General features: G+C 35.2%; 1 protein-coding gene across 1 annotated transcript; it reads left to right on the top strand.

Moving 5' to 3' along the window:
• The first annotated feature begins 8881 nt into the window (after positions 1 to 8881).
• On the top strand, positions 8882 to 17587 carry LOC133337610 (protein hobbit). Its single transcript, XM_061545821.1, has 11 exons — positions 8882 to 8934; positions 9036 to 9162; positions 9435 to 9830; positions 9892 to 10029; positions 10110 to 10445; positions 10602 to 10745; positions 10809 to 12302; positions 12400 to 12543; positions 12776 to 14735; positions 15378 to 17455; positions 17531 to 17587. Exons 1-11 carry the CDS (start codon positions 8882 to 8884, stop codon positions 17585 to 17587), a joined length of 6927 nt encoding a protein of 2308 aa, XP_061401805.1.
• Positions 17588 to 21033: the final 3446 nt, after the last annotated feature.

Here is a 21033-nt window from a genome sequence, read left to right as displayed (position 1 = left end):
TAGACGTTAAGATATTGTTAAGCTAATACATTGTTAATTTTAAGCTTTTGGTAGTCTATATTTTGTTGTTATTTGAATCGCTCTTGGCCCTTTGGGCTAGATTCTCGTTTATGAAATAAATTGAAATTGGTATAAAATCATGGCATAATTACAGAAGGTAGTTTCATTTGATAAATTAGGTGACAGCTCTTTTTAATTTGGAACTCATCTATCAATTTCAAATTGTTTGAAAAATAAATTCCACGTCGATTGTCATCTTTTTTAAAAATATTAAAAATGTATATTTTCTAAAGATTTAAAGTATTTTAAAAAGAACAATTCTATTCAAAATTGCATATAAATACGCAGATATACTTTTTTTCATGACTGGCGGCCAAAAAAATGCAATGTAATAAATATCTACATTTTTTTTATTTATTTATTATAGTATTAACATTGTAGTAAATACAATGCTAATAATAAAAGTATCTAGCATTGGCTACAATGGCCATCAGCTAAATCGGTTGACAATTCTTAATAATTTTATTAAATAGTAATTTTAAGATGACGTATGTAGTTAAATATCTTATTAATATTGACAGTAGTAGGTGATATTAAAATATTCGTTCCATCGTTGTTGAGGTAGTTGAGGCGGGCTCTGTCGAAAGCGTTGCATGTTTCTAAAATATGTTGTGCTGTGTAGACATTTCCACATTTGGGACACTTGTTGTCAAAACTTGTGTTAATGAGATGTTGGTGTGTGGCAATAGTATGACCCATTCGAAGTCTCGAAAATATGCGCACTTGCTTTTTACGTACATTGGTAGGATAGACGGGCACTATGCAGTTAGGATTTATTTTGTTATAGTGCACATGTTCAAATAACATGTGTTGTTGTTTAGCATTTTGTTTAAGTTTGTGTTTTATAAATGTTTTTAAATCTATTTTTTCGATTATTCCATCTAACAACACTGGAGCGGTGCAGGCGTACTTTGCTGCTTTATCGGCGTTTTCGTTTCCTTCAATTCCAACGTGACCAGGTACCCAGAAAAGTTTTATGTAGTTGTTCTCGGTTAGCAAATCCCGAATTTTGTTAATTGAAGCCCAACTGTTGTTTGATGTACATAACACCGATTTTAGAACCGATAAACTGTCGGAAATAATTATTGTTTCTTGTTGTGAATGGATTGCAATATTGATAGCTTCTATAATGCCAGCAGCTTCGGCCGTGAAGATAGATGAAAAATCAGCAAGGGTTTTAATGGATAGAGTATCGCCATTGGAATCAACCACTGCGTATGCGGAGACTGAGTTTGTTTTAGAGGCATCAGTGTATAAGAACTGCCAAGACGAGTGCTGCAAGAAAAAAAATCGAAAATGGTGTGCGTATATTTCGTTTGAAGTTCCATTTTTTCCTACAATGCACGATTTGTCCGAAAAAAGCCATGAAGGGCATTTAGGTTTAAAACATGTAACCTTATCCCTAAAGTTTACTATGTTATTCCTAATAGAATAGTAAACAACTGATGTTTTTTTAGGTTTTCGTTTTGTTTTTAAAATTTTCGATACATCAGTGTTAATAACGGAAGACTTGGATGACAGGATTTTAGGCAGTAACATATTCCTAGACTCGAGAATTCTATGCTCGAGAGAAGGCAAACCAGATTCAATCAGTAAGGTTTTGATGGGAGTAGTTCTATATGCGTATGTGCTGGCCCTGATGCTATCGTGGTATACGGCTTTAATAAGTTTCAAAGTTGAAACAGGACTGTCCCCAAAAAGGTACAAACCGTAGTCAATTTTGCTTAGCACCAATGTCTTTACCAAGTAAGTAAGGGTGTTGATGTGGGCGAAACTTTTATGTGAAAGGTACTTTATAATGTTTAAACGGGGTATAAGGTCCTTTTTTAATTTAAGTATGTGTTCGTTCCACCGATAGTTTTTTTGAAAAATTACACCCAGGATCTTAAGCTTCTTGACGTAGGGAATGCTAACACCGTTGATTATTATGTTGGTGGGTTTACAGCTATGCTTCCGACATATATGTAGAATTGAAGATTTTGTAGGAGAGATTTTGGCACCAGATGTTTTGGCCCAAGTGTTGATATCATTTATAATGTTAGAAAATTGAATGTTGGCAGCATCGTTATCTTTATTCGAGCTCAGAATGTATAGGTCGTCAGCGTAAAGGCAATGATATATTTTAGGATATTTGTTTATGATGTTGCTGATTTGGTTAAATGCTATTTGAAAAAGCACTACCGACAGTGGTGACCCTTGAGGTATACCATTATTCATAGCAAACTGGTTTGAGTAATAGTTATTGATTTTGACTTTAAAAGTGCGCCCAGTCAAAAATGACTTGATGAAATTTAAAATTTTCCTTCCAACTCCCCATGATTTCAGCGAATCTAATATTATATGTATACCGATGCGATCAAATGCTTTTTCAAAGTCTATCGAAAGTACTGATGTGTGACTTCTTGCTGATATGGATTTGGATGCATAAAAGTCGATGTGTAAAAGTACGTCTGTACAACCTTGGTTTGCTTTATAAGCAACTTGATTAATAGAAATTAAATTACGAGCATTCAAAAACCATGATAAGCGGTTGGAGATTATCCTTTCCAACAGTTTAGACAGGCAGGGCAGCAAAGATATAGGCCGGTATCCAGAAAACTCCGTTTTACTTTTATTTGGTTTGGGCAAAGGAACTATGACTGCCGATTTCCATGAATGGGGGATGATTCCGGTATCAAAGACCGAGTTGTAAAAAGAAAGTAATTTATGTTTGCTCTTGTTAGATAGATTCTTCAACATGGGATAGGAAACATTATCGCGTCCTGGCGTTGTGCCTTTAACTTTACCAAAAGCTATTTGCATTTCATTAAATACAATTTCACCCTCAATTGTAGCAGCTTGCTTATTTGAGGCAGGATTAGAAAAGGATGCAAGATTATACTTAGCAGCGCAAAACTCCGGAGAAAAGTTGCTATTTGATGATTCGACCGACCATTTATTTCCAAAATGGTTGGCTATATCGATGGGATCGTTGATACATATGTCATTGGATATCATTGACGTGAAAAGGTTGAAGTTACCTTTTCTAGATATTTTGTTAATTTTATGCCACACAAAGCTGAGAGGTAGATCACGGCTAATAGTTTTTGTGAAATTATAAAAACACAATGCCTTTTGTTTTTTAGATACAAATCTAAATTTTGCGTTGGCCTTTTTGTATAAAAGAAGATTATCGGGTGAAGGAGCCTTTTTAAAAGCACGATAGAGGCAAACCTTGTTCTGGCGTAGGGTGTATAACTCCTTATTCCACCATGGAACAGATCTTTTGGTTGTATGTCTTGTAGTTGGGATACTATTATTGGCTGCATTTCTAATTGCTTTCGTGAAAATGGCATTAATTTTGTTGGGATTTCCGATAAGATTGTTGGCATCTAGTGAAGTGTCAACATCCATTTTAAAAGAGTTCCGATTTGCCTTCTTGAAATTATGTTTATAAAATGGTTTAAACTTTGCGACAGGTGTACCAAAATCAATGTTGGTGATTATTGGAAAATGATCACTACTGTAAAGGTCATCTAAAGTATGACTACTTGCCATGGATAAAAGCGAAGGCGAACAGCATATTATGTCTATGTAGGTATGTGTTCCGAACGTAGATAAATGTGTGGGTTTGCCATCGTTTAGTATACAAAGGTTTTGTGCATTTAGGGCATTTTCCAAAATAAGTCCCCTTGAATTACTTCTGTTGGAACCCCAAATGATGTTCCAGCTATTTACATCGCCAAGTAAAATTATTGGAGTTTTTATGTTGATGAATAGGTTTAATATGTCGGAAACCGCAAAGGTTTCGTTGGGATGGATGTAAATTGAAATAATGGTAAATTTTATTTTTAAGGAAATTTCAATTGCAATATTTAATATTTTGGAGTTATTTAAAATTCGCTTATGAGGAATATTTTTATTAATAAATATAGCAACTCCGCCTTTTGCCGAGATATTTTCCGGTTTATTTGCTGCGTATGGAGTGAAATTACGAGGGGAGATCGGTTGTGAATTGTATGATAAATGTGTTTCTTGTAAAGATATGAAATGGGGATTGTGATCTTTTAATAACAGTTGAAGATCGATGTAATTATTAATTAAACCTTTTATATTCCATTGAATTATATTAAACTGATTCATTGGGGAGATATAAAAGAATAAGAGTGATGAGTGTAGAAAACTTTATTCAGACATTAATGAATCTTCAAGATTGTCTACCGCAGATCTTCTTGCAGTTATTTTTGCTGGTTTATTCTTCTTCGTATCTTCTTCATCGGAGATAGATACATTTGTTGAAAAGGTATTTCCGTGTGTTTTGGTGGTATTTTTAATTGACTCAAGTTTGGAGTTAAATTTATTGAGTAATTGTTCTGAGTTTATAGTTGTTTTCGTTGTGATGGTATTTGTTTTTGTATTGGTTGTAATATTTTTACTTGTGCTAGGTTGTTCTGCGCTAGCTTGCAGGGTTGTATGTTTTGGGGATTTTATTAATTTTGTTGGTGTTGTGTGGGTGTTGTTGATTGGGGAATCAACGTTAGAGAGATTTTGAGTGTTGGTTAGTTTACTGTTATGTGTTATTCTCTTTTTTCTTCTTTCAATAGCATCGGAGAGACTCTCAATTGGTATTTCTGTTGTATCTATTTTAGGCGTATTTATCAAAGCTTCTTTGAAAGAGCATTTATTTGCAATTTTGTATTTGAGCACCATTTTTCTTTGTTGAAATGCTGGACATTGTTTGTTGGTTGCACTATGTTGGTGATTGCAGTTTATACATAACACTTTTGTACATAAAATTGGATCATGCGAAGCAGATGAGCATACATCACAAGCGGGAGCATTTTTGCAGAATTTTTTTGTGTGACCGAGTTTAACGCAGCTTTTACACTGAATCGGGTTAGGAGTATATACTTTAACCTTGCAATTTATGATACCAATTTCAACTGTTTTGGGTAGTTCGTATAAGTTGAAACTAATTATGTGGGATGGAGTGTTAAATATAGTACCATCTCTAAATTTGGTAATTTTTTGACAGTCGACAACGCCTTGTGATTTCATGCCATCCACTATGTCTTCTGAGGATAGATCAGTCAGCAGATCGCAGTGTACAAAACCTTTAACGATATTTAATGTGCGGTGATAACTGCATTCAATTGGACCAATTCCAGCTAGATATTTGGTTTTTAAAAAACGGTTTGCTTGAGCTTCATTTCTTGTCAAAAAAATAAGATTGCCGTCACGTGTGAAGATGGTTTTTAGAGTGGGTTCCGCAGAAATTCCTTGGATTGCTTTCGATAACAGAAATATGTTGAACGATTTTAGAGTTTTTTCAGTGTTTTTAGTTTTCATTACAATGTATTTGGGGCATGATTGGTTTTTATTTTTATATTGAGGCAAGAGCGGGAAATCTAAGGAATTTCCCAAAGCCAAAGCACCCGTCTTCTGTTTTTTCCTTTTGGGAGATTTAGCACCGCCATCGGGATCTAAGTCCTTATAATAATTGCCCCCAGAGGAGGATGCCATGTCAAGCAAAGTTCTTGAATATCACTTAAAAACACTTATAACAGGGAAGTTGTTGTAAAGAGAAATATTTAAACAAGCGCTGAGTAAAAAACGTAGTCTGTTCACAACGAGTGTTGAGAAAAAACTGATATCTACATTTTTTTGATTCAAATTGTTCTTAAGCTATAACTACAGTTGGTAAAATTTATAGTTATTGTGGTTGTTGATGAATTAAAACACAGAGGTTATCTTAACAACACTTCAATAAAAATTTTATTTAATATAAGTTCAGAAAAACAATAAAAAGGAATTGTAATTTAAATAAGGTCGATTTGCCACAACTGTGGTGTTGAAGATTTCGCGAGCAACAATCTTTTGCTTTCTTCTTTGTTGCCTCTTGTCAGAGTTGCCATCTCTCGTCTTGTTTGTTAACGGCGATGACGGAGATGCCACAAATTAATATTTATAGATTGTAGAGGATGGGAACTTCAAAATATCAAAAATATTTTGTAATTATTGCCATTGAACCCGTTTTGTGCGTACATATTTTCATTTAAATTTTGAAAGCTGAATGTTGTCAAAAGTAAAATTATGAGCACGCCAAACACAACATGACTGTCGTTATTGAATGTCATTAAATTACAAAATATTCATTTTGTTTTCATTTCCTTCGTTCGAAAAAGAAAAACTAATATTCAATGAAGCACAGCAAAAATTTCATCGAAGAGAGAAAAGTGGGGGAAACCAACATAAGCGTGCTGTATAAGAGAGGAGGAAGGCATTCAGCACTTCGGTCTAAATATTGTTACACGCACGTAAGCAAAGAATGTTCACCTTGTTCTGTTGGTCAAGTTGTACCGCATTTTTAACCTACCGTTTTTTTAAGGCAGCCCAACGTACCCAAAATGACTGCTTGCGAACATATCTTGAAGACTGATGGAGAGGTAATGACCTTTGATCGATTTTATTTCACTACCATACGTATTTTTTAAGCGGAACACACACATTTTCCCGATTAAGACGGCATTGCTTTTAAATTCTATCCTTTTGAAAATATTTAAAGTTATTATTAACTGATTTATACTTATTGAATGATTTACCTTTGGGTGGCGTTCCTTCCCTAGTTAAATTGCCTTCTCCAGCTTTCACACGTCTTCGGAAAACATTTTTTTTAATAATTCTGTTGTAAAAACATTTGGTCTGTTCCTGAACCTCCAAGAATGTACAATTTTTTACTATGACAACAATTTTTCCTTTATGATATCGAAGAAAATAGTAAAAATTAGTAGATTATTGTAGTCCGGGAACAGACCAATTGTTTTCAATTTGTAAACAAATGTTATTTCGGTATCATGGTATAATAATAGAAGGTAACAGCAAGTGTTGTTGTACAACAAACGATACAACAACCACATGGCAATTTTTGTTGTAAGTTATATTAGTGTCAATGTCATTTGACCGACAAAAGTAAACAAACACACAAATTATATTTATTTTGAAAATGTAAAATTTTCGAATTCTCAAAATAAAATTGAAAAACATGAATGAAAATATATCAAATTTATATTTCTATCGCTTCCACATTTTTCCTATAATTGAGCCATTGCCACTTATATGTGTAACACATATGAAAATGCTGGGAATAGCGAGTTATTTGATGAAGACAGATTTGCTTCCCCAAACTTTCACAGCTGGCAGATTGACTAAATTGAATACTAGAGGACATTTAATAGAGAATAATTTCGAATTGTATGCGTTCCCAATTTTCCTGTTGGGTGATTTTTTAACCCTTTCAGTGTCAAAAAAAATATTGTCGGATTAAAAATCTAAACTTTTGTATTTAAAATCATATAAAGGCACAGAGTTTAGAACAAAAAGCAATTTTTATTTTAACCCTCGGACAGTTTTGTCTATCTTTCAGCAAAAACCAAAACTTCAATTGTAACGGTACATAGGATAACCGAAAAATCCCAAAGAAACAGAGTAATTTTAAATGTCGAATATATTCGACAAAAACACTGAAAGGGTTAAAAACATAATTTGTCAAATTCATATTGACACTAGTATTACGTTGGAGCCAAATCAGCTGGGTTTTGCTGTTACCTTCTATAATAGGTTCGTTCGTTTACTTTCCCAGTAATATTTACTCAGTAAGAATTTGCAGAGAGTAAATACGAATTTTTCCTTTTCAAGAGAGAAAACTGCAAAAAGTAAACGAACAACATCCAGTAAAAAGATTGTTTCGACACAGCTGATTAAAACAACAAACAAACACCAAATCGGCCAAGACCAATCCTGGCGCAAACTATAAGACAGCATTTTTATTAGAAAAATGGATAACAAGCGGAAAATTGATGTTGTTTGTTCCCCATAAACATTTAAAAGGGTTGTGACCTGTTATTCCTGTATCTGCAATTGATATGGGGGTGGTGTTCCAGACATGTTAGGGATGCACACTTTTTTGTTTCGATTTGGAACCTAAAAAATCGTTCGCCAATTACTCTTATTACTCTTATTTTTAAATACTTGCGTTTTCTTCATCCATTTTGGTATTTAATGATACAAAATCAAAATAAAATTCACAAAACAATCAATTTTCTTGAGAACAATTTTTTGTTTGTTTACAAAACATAACAAAACAGCTGATTAAATATCAGCTGATGGTACAAGAAAATTCTTACTGAGTAAATTTTCCTTGTAAGAATTTGCAAATACTCAGTAACACAACTGTCAAATCTGCTCTCTCAATTCACTCTCTTTTACTGGACTTTTGGGTAAACGAACAACATTTTGTAATAATTTGTACAAATTCGTACAAATTATTGAGTAAACGAACGAACCTAATTATACCATGTTCGGTATTGTAACTGACAAATGTATGTATGTGTTTGTTGCATATACAGACATATTTATAAGGTATGTCAAAATCGTTTTGACATGAAAGGTGGTCAAAAAAAATTGATCCCAAAACGTATCGGAAAATATAAGAGATGTATTTTAAATTGTGACATTTTGTGGCAATAATACAACTGTATGTTTATTTATGTTTTCAATTTCATGCATTGACAATTTATTTTCTATTTAATAAAATAATCGTCGTTTGGAAACATTTACTAGGTTAACTGTATGTAAAACATCTGCCCTTTTCTGACTTCGATTTATAGTACCCTTTAAACAGCTGATACTGTCCTAATATAATTTTACTATTGTCCGTCATTTGATTTGGCCATTGTGAATGGACATCAATGTTCTGAACTGCTGATTTGTTTACTTCGTTCTTGGTGAGGAAAATGCTGCTGGAATTGTTTATTTTCCGGGATCATTTCCAATTCTTATCAAAATGATGTTCAAATTGTTTATATTATCTGCTATCCTGTTCGTTATTGTATATTGGTAAGTGGTTCTTCATAAAAATTTCATCCATGGGTTCCTTAGTCACCCATGGCGTTGATACATTGGTTTTTCACATTATCCATTTGTTTATCTTTTTTAAGGATATTGCCTGCTTTCATAAGTTGGATATTGGTGAAAAAGTTTCGAGTGAAAGTTCGCATTGGGCGTATAAATCTACCCTATTTGGCATTGAAAAATGTTCACGTCAGCAAAAGTGGATTTTCTGTTGTAAGTTTTTTTGTTTTTTATTTTTCTGAAATGTTGTTTAAGGGCTTAATTGTACGATGACGTGTTTCGATATACAATTTGCAATAGGAACTAATTATGGGTTGGTTAATTAATTAGTGAAAGGGATTCGATTAATTATATGCTGAGTTTTGTTAATATGAAAACTCCATAAGATTTGTTTTAAAATTAGTATAAGTATTGTTGTCGATGTCGTATTTCCTAATTACATGACATCGATATCCATATCTTGAATATTTTCCATTTTTTTGTAGCAAATTGAGGAGATTTGTTTACGCAGTAGTTTCTTCAGTACTGAAGTAACAAAATTAGTATCGATATATATTCGCGATATTCGAATCAACAAAGATATACAAACAACAAAAAATGAGGGCCTGTCACAGGAAACGTCACGTAAAACTAACTTTCGACGAGACATTGGAGCGGGAAAGGGAGTACCAGATTTCAGACATGCTAAAGTGCCACCAAGTATTTTGACTTGTGCTCAATTTATGGCAGTTCATATCAATAACATATCTGTGGTATTAATGAATAATGATTTTGATCCCGGCTGGTTTATACATGCCACAGCCAAAGAACTTCATTTGGATGGTAGCATTGTACAAAATGCTAAAATACTCTTGATAAATGCCGTCCTTACTGAGGCCCAGGTAAGAACATTAAATATGTAATTAGAGGTTACAACATTGCATAGCTTATTTTTATTCTCAGGCAAAAATGCTGCGACATTGTTCAGCACGTAGACAATCATTGGAAAATGTAAATAAAATACGACCATGTTTGGGTGAGCTAAGTTTTGATATATCTTTGGATGCCACAATACTATCACATGGTCAACTGTCCGTTGATGTGAGTATGCCTTTTCCAGTGCTCAATTACTTTACTTTTTAATTACTTTACTTTTTAATTAATTTATCTTCTCTTTGCAGAAATTATCTTTAGCTATGAATAATGCAAAATCAACTATTCACGGTGGTCTATATGAATTCTTGAGTGAAGCCAAAAAACGAACATTACCTTCACACGATTTTACCAAAGACAGTTCCAGTAGTGGTTATACTATGACAACAACAAAACCCGATCCTAAAACCGAATCAACCATTTCTCAACATTGTCCAAAGGAGTCAAGCTATAACAACGAATCCTATCACAAGATAGCACCAATAATACCAAAGAATTTTAGTTTCATCATAAAAGCTGCAACATTCTCGGCTGTGAAGGAGAATTCCCAGAATGATTTCAGTGCAAAAATGCAATTGTTTAGCGTAAGTATATATTTAGGCAAAGAAACAAATGGCAATAAACAATCAAGCAATATATTTACGGTCTTGATGAATCAAAACCAACACAGCCAAAAATACTATGAATAAACAATATAACCACAACATTAATACAATAATGTTTTAACATATTTTCCCCAGATAACCGGAGAATTCAATTCAAAATCATTCAATGAAAACGTTCATTTACCCACAGTATTTACCAAAGTAACACTGCAACATTTAGATATCGATACGAAATATGAAAAATTGCTTTTCATTGAACAATTTACTATAGATTCCATGGTAAGTAAATTATATTGATTTAAAATTTGATCAGCCAATAAACTCTCGTTTTATAAATTCTAGCTAAAAAATGATATACTGAATTTATATGTGAAACTAAAAACTTTTCAAATAATATACAATCATAGTGAGATCTATGACTGGGTGCATAATAATTTCCTATCCAGAAAACGTCAACAACAGCAGCAGCATCTTTCAATGTTATTGCAACAGAAATCTTTGCCCGATAATTTGGGTTCCGTACAAAGTACGATGAAAACTTCGAGTAAACTGTTAGGCGATAGTGTCCCCAAAAATGGTTTAGTCGAATGGATTATGAAACATATTGTGGTCAAAGGATGTGCCGAACTGTGGAATGTTTCAATGCTAATGAAACTGGACGATGACGAACATGCTGGCATGAGCGTCAGTCATACACGTTTGGTGTTGGAACAGACAGATGAAAAACGAAGTTCCCTCTATAAAACCAAGATATTCAATATGTTATTTAATCAACGTCACTGGAGTGTAGAACTGATGATAGAATCGTTATGGTGGTCCTTGGGAAATTCAATCAATGATACCAATAATCTAAAGAAATCACACTCTCCGGGTTCGCCATTCTTCATCGGTGTTAGTTTAGTGAAATTGAGTTCATATTCGAATGCTACCAAGTTGGAAGTGTCCATTCACACGCTTAGAACAGAGTACAGTATGACACTGGCAACGTTTGTAATAAAAACCGTTTGTTGTATTAAACAATATGGTGGCCTTAAAAACGAAACAGGTGCTAGTACAAAATCAAATGTAATGCCGCCTCCACAAAAGCCAACGGCCAACAATCTATTGATTTCGGCAAAAATCAAAGATATTACTGCATATTTTATAAACCATCACAAAGCTTGTTTATTGTTAAGCTTTTCGGAAATTGCCTTAGCCCGAACACATCAAATAACCCACCTAAAACTGGAAGAATTTCAAATGGCAATAATGCGTTCCATGACAGCATCTTCATTGTGTCTAACAGATTTTACAGATATATTTGCCAATTGTAAGTTAATACGTTTGGAATACGAGACTCCGGAACTGAAGAGACCCAAGTTGTCGGTATATATACCGGGAAGTACTGAAGCTATTTGGAATTCAAATTTACACATGCATATACTCACCTTGGCTAGAGATATGCAGGATTTAAAAGCTTCGCTAGCCCTACCTTCCAAAGCCAAATCAACAACAACAACCACACCATCATCTGAACCATCACCAATGGAAAATAATTCAAAGAAATTAATAATTGAATTATCAGCAGAGCGAAGTACAATTTTCGAAATTAAATTATCCGAACGTCATTCTATGCAATGGTTTGTGGAGAACCTCTTCTTTAGTCGCAAAGAAGGCAATTTTATATCAGCCGAAAATATCTTTATAAAAATTGACGATGAACACATATTCACGTTGAAAGATGTCGATATACATTCATTGGCAAAATTGGATATGTTGACACAAGAACGTGTAAACTGTGAAGGTTTTGTTTTGCCAACAAACAAAGTTTGGGTCACAACAATTGGAAGTTTTAAAGTGAGTGCCAATGATCATTATTAAAATGTCCTATTCAATTTATTTATTTAACTAGTTCATTTTAAAAAATTCATAATTTGTTTTCTTCTTCTTACAGGCAATATTCCCCTATGACCATGACTTTTATGATGCCGTAAATAATCAATTCATTTCCCACTTTAAATGGTTGAAACTTGTTCATAATTATGTTAAGAAACCATTTACGGCTAGCTCGCCTCTTCCAAGCGACATGGTTATACAGGTGAATACTCGTATAAATTTAAAATTAATTGAATATCGATTTTTTCACAAAAACTGGAATTATTTTAAAATTTTAAATTTTAGTTTTGAAATTATTTTTTTATAATATATTTTTAACTTCTAGTGCATATTTTGTTGCAAATGAAACATTTTATGCGAAGAAATTGGCCACATAATATCTTCTTGTCTTATTTTTAATTAAATAATAATCTTTTTTTTAAATATTTTTTTAGATTAAAGAATTCCTTTTGGAAATTAGTGATGATCCATTTGAAGTTAAACTTCGCGATAATTATGTTCTATTAGTAGATGAATACCTTGAAGGCCTTAAACGTAAAACATTATTTGATAAGAAAATTGCTGAGATTTGTTCGAAAACACTTCTAGTGCCGGCTGGAACAATAGAAAGTCTCCATGCCACATTGGTAAAGAAAAATTCGGAAATTTATATTCAACGTTCGAAGAAAATACGAGAAAGTGGACCGGTACGAACACGCCTGTTGGCGTGGATTATGAACGATGTCGAGATTATGGCAATGGCCGATCCATCAATACATGGCACCGACAATGTAACGCGAATTATGCGAGAAATCGATTCGGAGAGTCCTTGGCCTGAAGAAGGTCTGGAATTTACAACACTTTGGTGTCGCAATGTACATGTCAGTTGTTCCGAATGGAAGTTTATGCTAAGAGATTTCCCACAGCCTATGTTTTATGTGAAAACAATGAGTCTGTTTGGCACACTGTGTGGCGCCGAACAAGCCGCTTCGAAACGCGCCAAGCGTGATGTGTATATCGACGTTGGTGAACCCTTCGGCACGGATGTTGTGCAACGTAGCATGACTGCCTTAAAGTTCTATCATGACTTTAATTGTGATTTGGAATTTTGTAGTTATGCATTTGGTCCATGCTGGGAGCCTGTAATGGCTCAGTGTAACCTTAGCTTTGAAAAAATATCTGCACCTTCCAAAGATCCAAGTCCGCCTTTACCATTTTGGGATAAAATGCGCCTACTCTTCCACGGACGTTTAACAATGATTGTTAAACAATTTACTGTCTTATTGCATGCCTCTTTGGATCCCTACAATACTACAGAGGAAATGGAGTTAACATGGAACAATGCTGGTATTTTATGGACAAATGCCAAGATAATGTTTCGTGGCGAATTAAATGTAACTGTGAGAACTGCTTCGCGGTATGATGATTGCCGTCTGTTACATTTCCCGCACTTAAAGTTGACTTTCAAATTGAATTGGATTTGTTTGGCGAATCCCAATGATCATCATGCTGTAATGCCTTGTGCTCCAGATAAATTGCCTGAATACTCCAGTAATCAAGTACACGACTCATTTCGAGCGTTCCGTTCTATAAGTTTGAATATATGGATATCGTTTGAAACGAAATCAAAACCTGGCGTAGATGTGAAATATGATATACCTAGCTTGGTATTGTATGGCAGTACACTGAGATGGTTTGAAAGTTTGAAACTTATACTTTCGGGTGTAACACGACCCACACGCCGGGGACCGGTCTTTGATAATGTAAGGCCACGTAAAAAACAACTTAGTCGCCATTACAAGAAGGCCAATTTACAAATGAGCTTGCATCGTTTTCAAGTGCTCTATTGGATGTCTCATGCCCGTCATAAAGGTTTTCAATTGAATGGTGGTCGTGTTTCCTTTAGTTCGGAATATCTTTTGTCGCTCTCACCCATCGATGATGGTTTGATACATCGTCCACGTGCCGATTGGTCTACCGTTTATATGAATTGCGAATTGAATGATGCCGAGATATGGTTGAAGAGTATTGAGCAAGAGAAATTCGATAGCTCCTCCGAGAATATAACCAATGCAGATAATTGTAAAATAGTGCATTTTTATTTCCTGAGTGTGGGACGTGTTTCGTATGGTCGTGAAGCTCTAATACAATCGAACAATGACGAAGAGTCAACAAAAACAAAATCGACCACACCAACACATAAACTGGTGGTGTATGACCTAAAAGGGGCATGGACAAAAAATAATCGTGATATTGCCTTTGCATTATTTGATTCATTTATGAAATCACAGAAATTGAAAAATAATCTATCAACGGAAGCGGTTAAAAGCTATCGAAAAGAAGGAAATTCGACACTAATGCATAATAAACGTAGCGATAGTACATTGCCCAGTACAACAGCAGAAGTGCTACCAAGTAAGTATTTTGGAGTAAGATATACTACATACATTTTATAGAAGAATGAATTATTGCTAGATGGACAGGCATAGGTTAGGTTGAAGAATGAATGTGATAAATCAGCGACTATTTCATTCGGAGGTTTTGTATTCATACTGAATATTTGAGAAGTAAAGGAGAGTGAAAAGGGCGTTTCCTTTAGAAGCGAAGGAACTGTGGAAAGTATATATTTTTCTATATTTTCTCAATATTAGATTTAAAGTAGAGTGTTCTCATCTTCCAACGACTTTTAATTTTAATTTCATTTCGATCTATAACGTCCTGCACCCAGTGTTCATATGTTAAAATGTACCGATTTGTTGAAACTGTCTGTGTTTGCTTTTTTATCCATGTAGGAATCCATTACTCAGGAAGGTAACTAATCGTGTATATCCTTAGTATACTTGTATTCCGCTTTTATTCATAACATGAAATTAAAAATTCTGAAGCTGCAGGCGGTTGCGATTTTGTCTACGAAAATGTGTCAATGTTTATACATACAATTGTGCTTCTTAGGTACCAGAAAGAATGGTACAAATATGCTAGATTTTCAAATCTTACAGTGACCCTCCTTTCCGCCCGCTGATACTCATTTTTATATAAACTCCGATTTTTTTTCAGTTACAACAACAAACACCACCATTAACAAACCACAACCAGCCAGTCATGCTACAGCAATGTTGCAACAACTTATTGCCGAAGCTGATCATAAATTTAATGTCTACAGCGACGATCAGACAACACAATCTCGTGAACTACAACTACAAGGTTTGCAAGCATGTTCAGCACACGATGTTATTCACGAGAACTGGTCCATATCCTTGGTGAATTCACAAGTTTTACTGAAAGGTTCGGAAACTTCCGGTTATGTGATTATAAGTGCTGCCAAAGCGGAAATACTACAACGTGTTCACCGTCCCGTTTGGCGTGATCGTTCCTTGGTATCCAAGACCACATGGAAAGGTTTGCTGGAATGCATGCAGTACTATGCCACGGTCAGTGCCGGGGAACATGATTCACTCTTGGAAACGAATATTATGTGGCTAACTGTGGATAACATTCAAGATAAGGATGATGCTGTTATAAACGATTTGCCCGACATTCCACATTTGGTTGGTAGTGGTCGTAGTGTTGGTGGTGTGGTTAGCGAAACAGTCGGCGCTGCATCAAATGAAAATTCCGGCGGAAATCAGCCCATACAATTGCAGCGTATTGTCTCCAGATGTAAATGTGAATTTTTCTACGTAAGTTATGGTGATACGGTAGATCCAAATACCATAACCGATATGCCTCCACCACCATCCGAGGAGACATTATCGCCCTGGGAGAGACAAGATGATCCGATGGATGCCTTCACCCTGATGCATCATGATTTGGATGTATGCACCAATTCACTGCAATATGCCATGATTTTGGATATTGTCAACAATCTCTTACTGTATGTGGAACCGCAACGTAAACAAGCCCTCGAAAAGTTGGCCCGAATGCGTTTCCAATTGCAGTTGCATTCCACAGAAGATCAAAAGCGACCAATACAGCAGAAGCAAACCCTGATACGAAGCCTTTTGATGAAGATACGTTCATTGGAGAAAGACATTCATTTTATCAGCCAGAGGGCTGATGAAAGTGATACCAGTGAATGGAAATTGGAATATGAACGCGTGCAAAGACTTATCCGTGACAGCAAAGAGGAATTGAATACCCTAAGTGAAGAATTGGATAGCATGCTGTTGTGCTACAAAGAAACCCAACTTTCCCAACTGAGTAAAATCTCCAATGTACGATCCGACAAGACTGTGAATATTGTCAGAGCCAATGAAATATGCTTTAAACGGGCCCAGTGGCGTCTAACCGAAACGGATGGTCAAATTGGTATTGCTGACCTGGTGCTAAGTGGTTTCTTATATACGAAGAAATCGAAAAGCGATGATTCTGTAGAACATCTCTTGGAATTGGGCAATATACGCATGAACAATTTGATACCACGAGAGATTTATCGAGAAGTTTTAGTGCCCACCGAAATACAAAAGGATATGCCGGTTGACACCCACAAACGTGTATTGCGGGTATTTTGTCGTGAAAAGCCACCTGTTGGTGGCATATCTGTTAAGGAGCATTTTGAAATTAACGTTGCCCCCATAACCATAGCAATTACAAAGAAATTCTATTCTACCATGTTGAAATTTTGCTTCCCCGACAGAGATGCTTCGGAAACGGATGCCGTAGATGATTTGGAAGAACATTCATCCGGTTCCTCGTCGTCATCAAATGTCCAGGCGAAATCTTCCAAAAAGCAAGGCAAATCAAAGAAGTCATCGAAAGATTCCGAGTTTTATGTCAAAATCGAAAAGGATGATGTGGAAAAGATGAAAGAACGGGCGGAGAAAAACAAACTATTTATCTATATTAAAATTCCTGAGGTACCGGTGCGCGTTAGTTACAAAGGCAATAAGGAGAAAAATCTGGAAGATATTACCGATTTCTCGTTGGTTATACCCACGCTGGAATATCATAATGTGACATGGACATGGTTGGATTTGTTAATGGCCATGAAATCGGTTAGCCGTAAAGTTATTGTCTCGCAGGCGATTAAGCAAAAACTGCAAATAAGCCGAAGAACGCCGACGACAAATCAAAGTGAATTTTCATCACCACCCGAAGAAGATAAAGCTGTCATTTTATTTGGAAATCGTTTAGCGGTGAGTAAGAAGTTTTTTTTTCATAAACAAGAGTAGTCTATGATCACATATAAACAATTTTTTATATATTTACAGGGTGAAAATCGCAGCCAACGCAAGGGCGTTTTCAAGTTCCCTTCAAGCAATAAATGAACAACTTCTACTAGAATAAAAATAAGTATTATCGAAAATTCCCAGACTTTTGTTTGACATTTTGCAAATTTTTGCGTTTTCCGTTTTTTTTCCCAAATATTGAAAATATATACATGTTTATATATTAATATGCTTTATATGTATGAATATTTTTTGTGCTATTTATTCCTTGATTTAGATAAGCTTAATTTCTAAAAAAATGCGAAATCCTATAGTTTTTTAGAGTGAAATCTTAATTGTTTCCATATGTGTTAATAAACTTAAAAAAATATAACGAAGTGTGTGTGTTTCTTTTTAATTTTTGAAAAAAATCTTACCAAAAACCTAGAGGGAGCGGAATACAATGAAGTACATGTGCATATTGGAATACCTTAGTAATAACGGTCTAGGTGTTCAGGTTGCGCTGTTCCAGTCACTTTAGATTTGTGATGATGTTGTAGATTAAGGTAGGTTCCATAGTAGAGTAGAAGGTTAGACAGGGTGGAAAAAGAGCGCCCACCAATCTATGCCGTCTGTAGGCCAAAAACTGTACAGCGATATAAGCGATGTTCGATTGTCTGCGTCGCCCCTCGTCCTCACAGCATCTGCAGTGGGCTGTAACGTCATCGTCCCATTTGATGGTAGGTTTGGTTGGGGATGTACAGTTACTAATTACAATCGTTCACTCAGAGACAATTGTCCGTTGTGGTCATCCCTGATACCTGAAAAGAATAGGCAAAGGAAAAGAGAATGGAAGGGAGGAAAAATATTTGGAGTTGGAGAGCCTAGAAGGTGGTTATTTTTGCCATACGAAATTTTTGACAAAGTCTAGGATCTGATTGTGGTCGATTTTGTGCTTACGAGAGCAGAATGCTAAAGTATTCTATGTCGGTTTTAGCTATAATCTGCTAGAAAAAGTTTATATTTAGAAGTGCTACCAAACTTATATTTAAATTTCGTTAAAATCAGTAAAACACTCAATGTTCTATCTTACATCACTCCCGAGATAATGTCCGTAAACTTTCAGAGCTTCTCCTAAAAAACTCACTTTTCAGACTTAGCATACTATTCTTCGGATAATTATTTTCCATTGTGATTATCCTTGATACCTGAAAGGAAAGGGGGAAAGGAAAGAAAATGGAAGAGAGGAAGAAATAGTTGGAGTTGGAGAGCCTAGAAGATGATTATTTTAGCCGTGCCAGATTTTTGACAAAGCCTAGAATCTGATTGGGGTTTATTTTGAAGAAGAAACCTATATTATTAATTTCATACTTTTCAAACTGTTTATGTCTTCTGCCACTCAGTGATGGACATTTACAGAGATATGCCTCAGGGCACATCTGAGAGCCTGGAATTTAATCAGAGTGTCCAGTGGTTGGTTGCCGTGTGCTTCTTATCACTCTGGTAATCAGGATCGAAGCCGATGGCTGTATTGAATTTAATTTTGTCAGCAGTTTTTTTTGACCCCCTGCCACCATACAAGGCAACCATAAGTAAGAATGTGGAGTACGACCGTCACATACAACCAATGTATGATCTTCGGTCTTAGTCCCCAGCTCTTTACTTCTTACAGGAGTAGAGTGATATTAGTCCTTTCTTAGAGCGTTCCTCAACATTCCTATTCGTCGTTAATTTACGGTCAAGGATTGTACCAAGGTATTTAGCTTCTTCTGAAAGAGATAGGGTCACGCCTCCTAAAAATGGCAAGCGGAAGTTTATGATCTTACGTTTCTTAGAGAAGAGCACCAATTCTGTCTTGGGTTTATACCAAGACTCTTGGCGTGTGCCCAGTTGGACGGAGTTGAAAGGGCGCTCTCCATAATATCTGAAATGGTCGTTAGAAATTTCCCACCAACCAGCAAGACTACATCATCGTCTATTTTAATATAGTCGTACTCCAGCATTATCTCATGTATTACCAGAAGCCATAGAAGAGGAGATAATACTCCTCCCTGTGGTGTGCCTCTGTTGAGAGATTTCCTCGCGGAACTCTCTCCTAAGGATGAGCTGATAATTCTGCTTTCCAGCATTCTATCAATCCAGCCCGTTAGAAGTGAGCGAATACCTGTGCTTACGAGAGCAGAATGGATGCCCTCTAGCTTCACATTGTTGAAAACTATCTCAATATCGAGGAACGCTGCCAAGGTGTAACCGGAGGACTCCATATTCTTCTCGATGCGTCCAACCACCTCATGTAAGACTGTATCCAGTGATTTGCCTTTGATGTAGGCATGCTGGGAGTTGCTAATTTTATTTTGGTCAATAGTATTCCTAATTCTGAGTCTAGTAACCTTTCTAAAGTCTTGAGTAGAAAGGAAGAGAGGCTAATCAGTCTATAGTCCTTTGGTAGCGTATGACTCGGCTTCCCGGCTTTCGGGATGAAGGTCATAGTTACCTCTTTCCATAGACTAGGTATGTACAATAGGAGTAGACAAACCCTAAAAATGTCTTCCAGAGAGGCTAATACACGTTCATCTGCGTGTTGCAGCATGGCCGGTATTATACCTGGAGATTTGTTTGGTTGAAAACTATTTACTAGTTTTGGGTAGCTTATAGTATTTTCTATCAGCATCTCCTCCTCCCTCGTTCGAACCATATGCCGATGCGCACAATGCCAATCCTCATTATGGTGGGTTAATGCTAGGGAAGTGGGTTGATGATAGAAGATCGAGCGTCTTGCTCCCAGACGTTGGACCTTTAGATAGTACTCTGCGAAATCTGGCCGCTTCGTTAACTCCTTCGATTGATTCACTATAGCAGACCCAAGACTCACGTTTAGCCTTCTTGATTTCATTCTTGTACCTATTGAACTGTTATCTATAAACGTTCCAATTAGTACTGAGTTTTGTCTTATTAGCTCTATTTAGTAACTCTGGCGCACTATTTACATGAAATCTACCGATTTCATGTAAATAGTAGAATAATTTCGATCTTCCTTGCAATATTTATCGCAGTTTTTTTAATTGACAATTTTTTGTTGCCGTTTACATGAAAATTGGCATTGTATGCCTCAATTGTCTCCAATTAGATTTTTGAAATACAGAATCTATTAAAGAACTCTTTCTGAATGTTATATATTTGTATAGTCTATAATATTTTTGTATATCTCACTTTTGGGGTTTTGAAAATATTTTTATTAAAACCGATTTTACTTACCATGGTTGAACATAACCTCAAATATCAGCAAAGAAATAAAACAGGGAAATAATATACATACTTTTTTCATGTTTTAATAATAACTATTTTTTTCCATAACTTTTCTACTCATTAAACAAACAATATTTTATTATTTACTAATTTAAAAAACACAAAAAAATCCTATACTATATATTTAATATTTTGTGAGTTAAGAAAAAAAGTTGAACTTTAATTAATAAAAAATATTAATTTAAATTAGATTATAATATTTTAGAAAATAATAAATGTTTTCACAATTTTTGTACACTTTATTCTTCGCTGCGAGAAGA

Source organism: Musca vetustissima, unplaced genomic scaffold (genome assembly GCF_032173495.1).
Source record: "Musca vetustissima isolate MV318-11 ecotype Yass unplaced genomic scaffold, APGP_CSIRO_Mvet_v1 utg77871, whole genome shotgun sequence".
NCBI lineage: Eukaryota > Metazoa > Arthropoda > Insecta > Diptera > Muscidae > Musca > Musca vetustissima.
The sequence above is the reverse complement of the archived record's forward strand: the minus strand, read 5'-3'. Positions and strand labels throughout refer to the sequence as shown.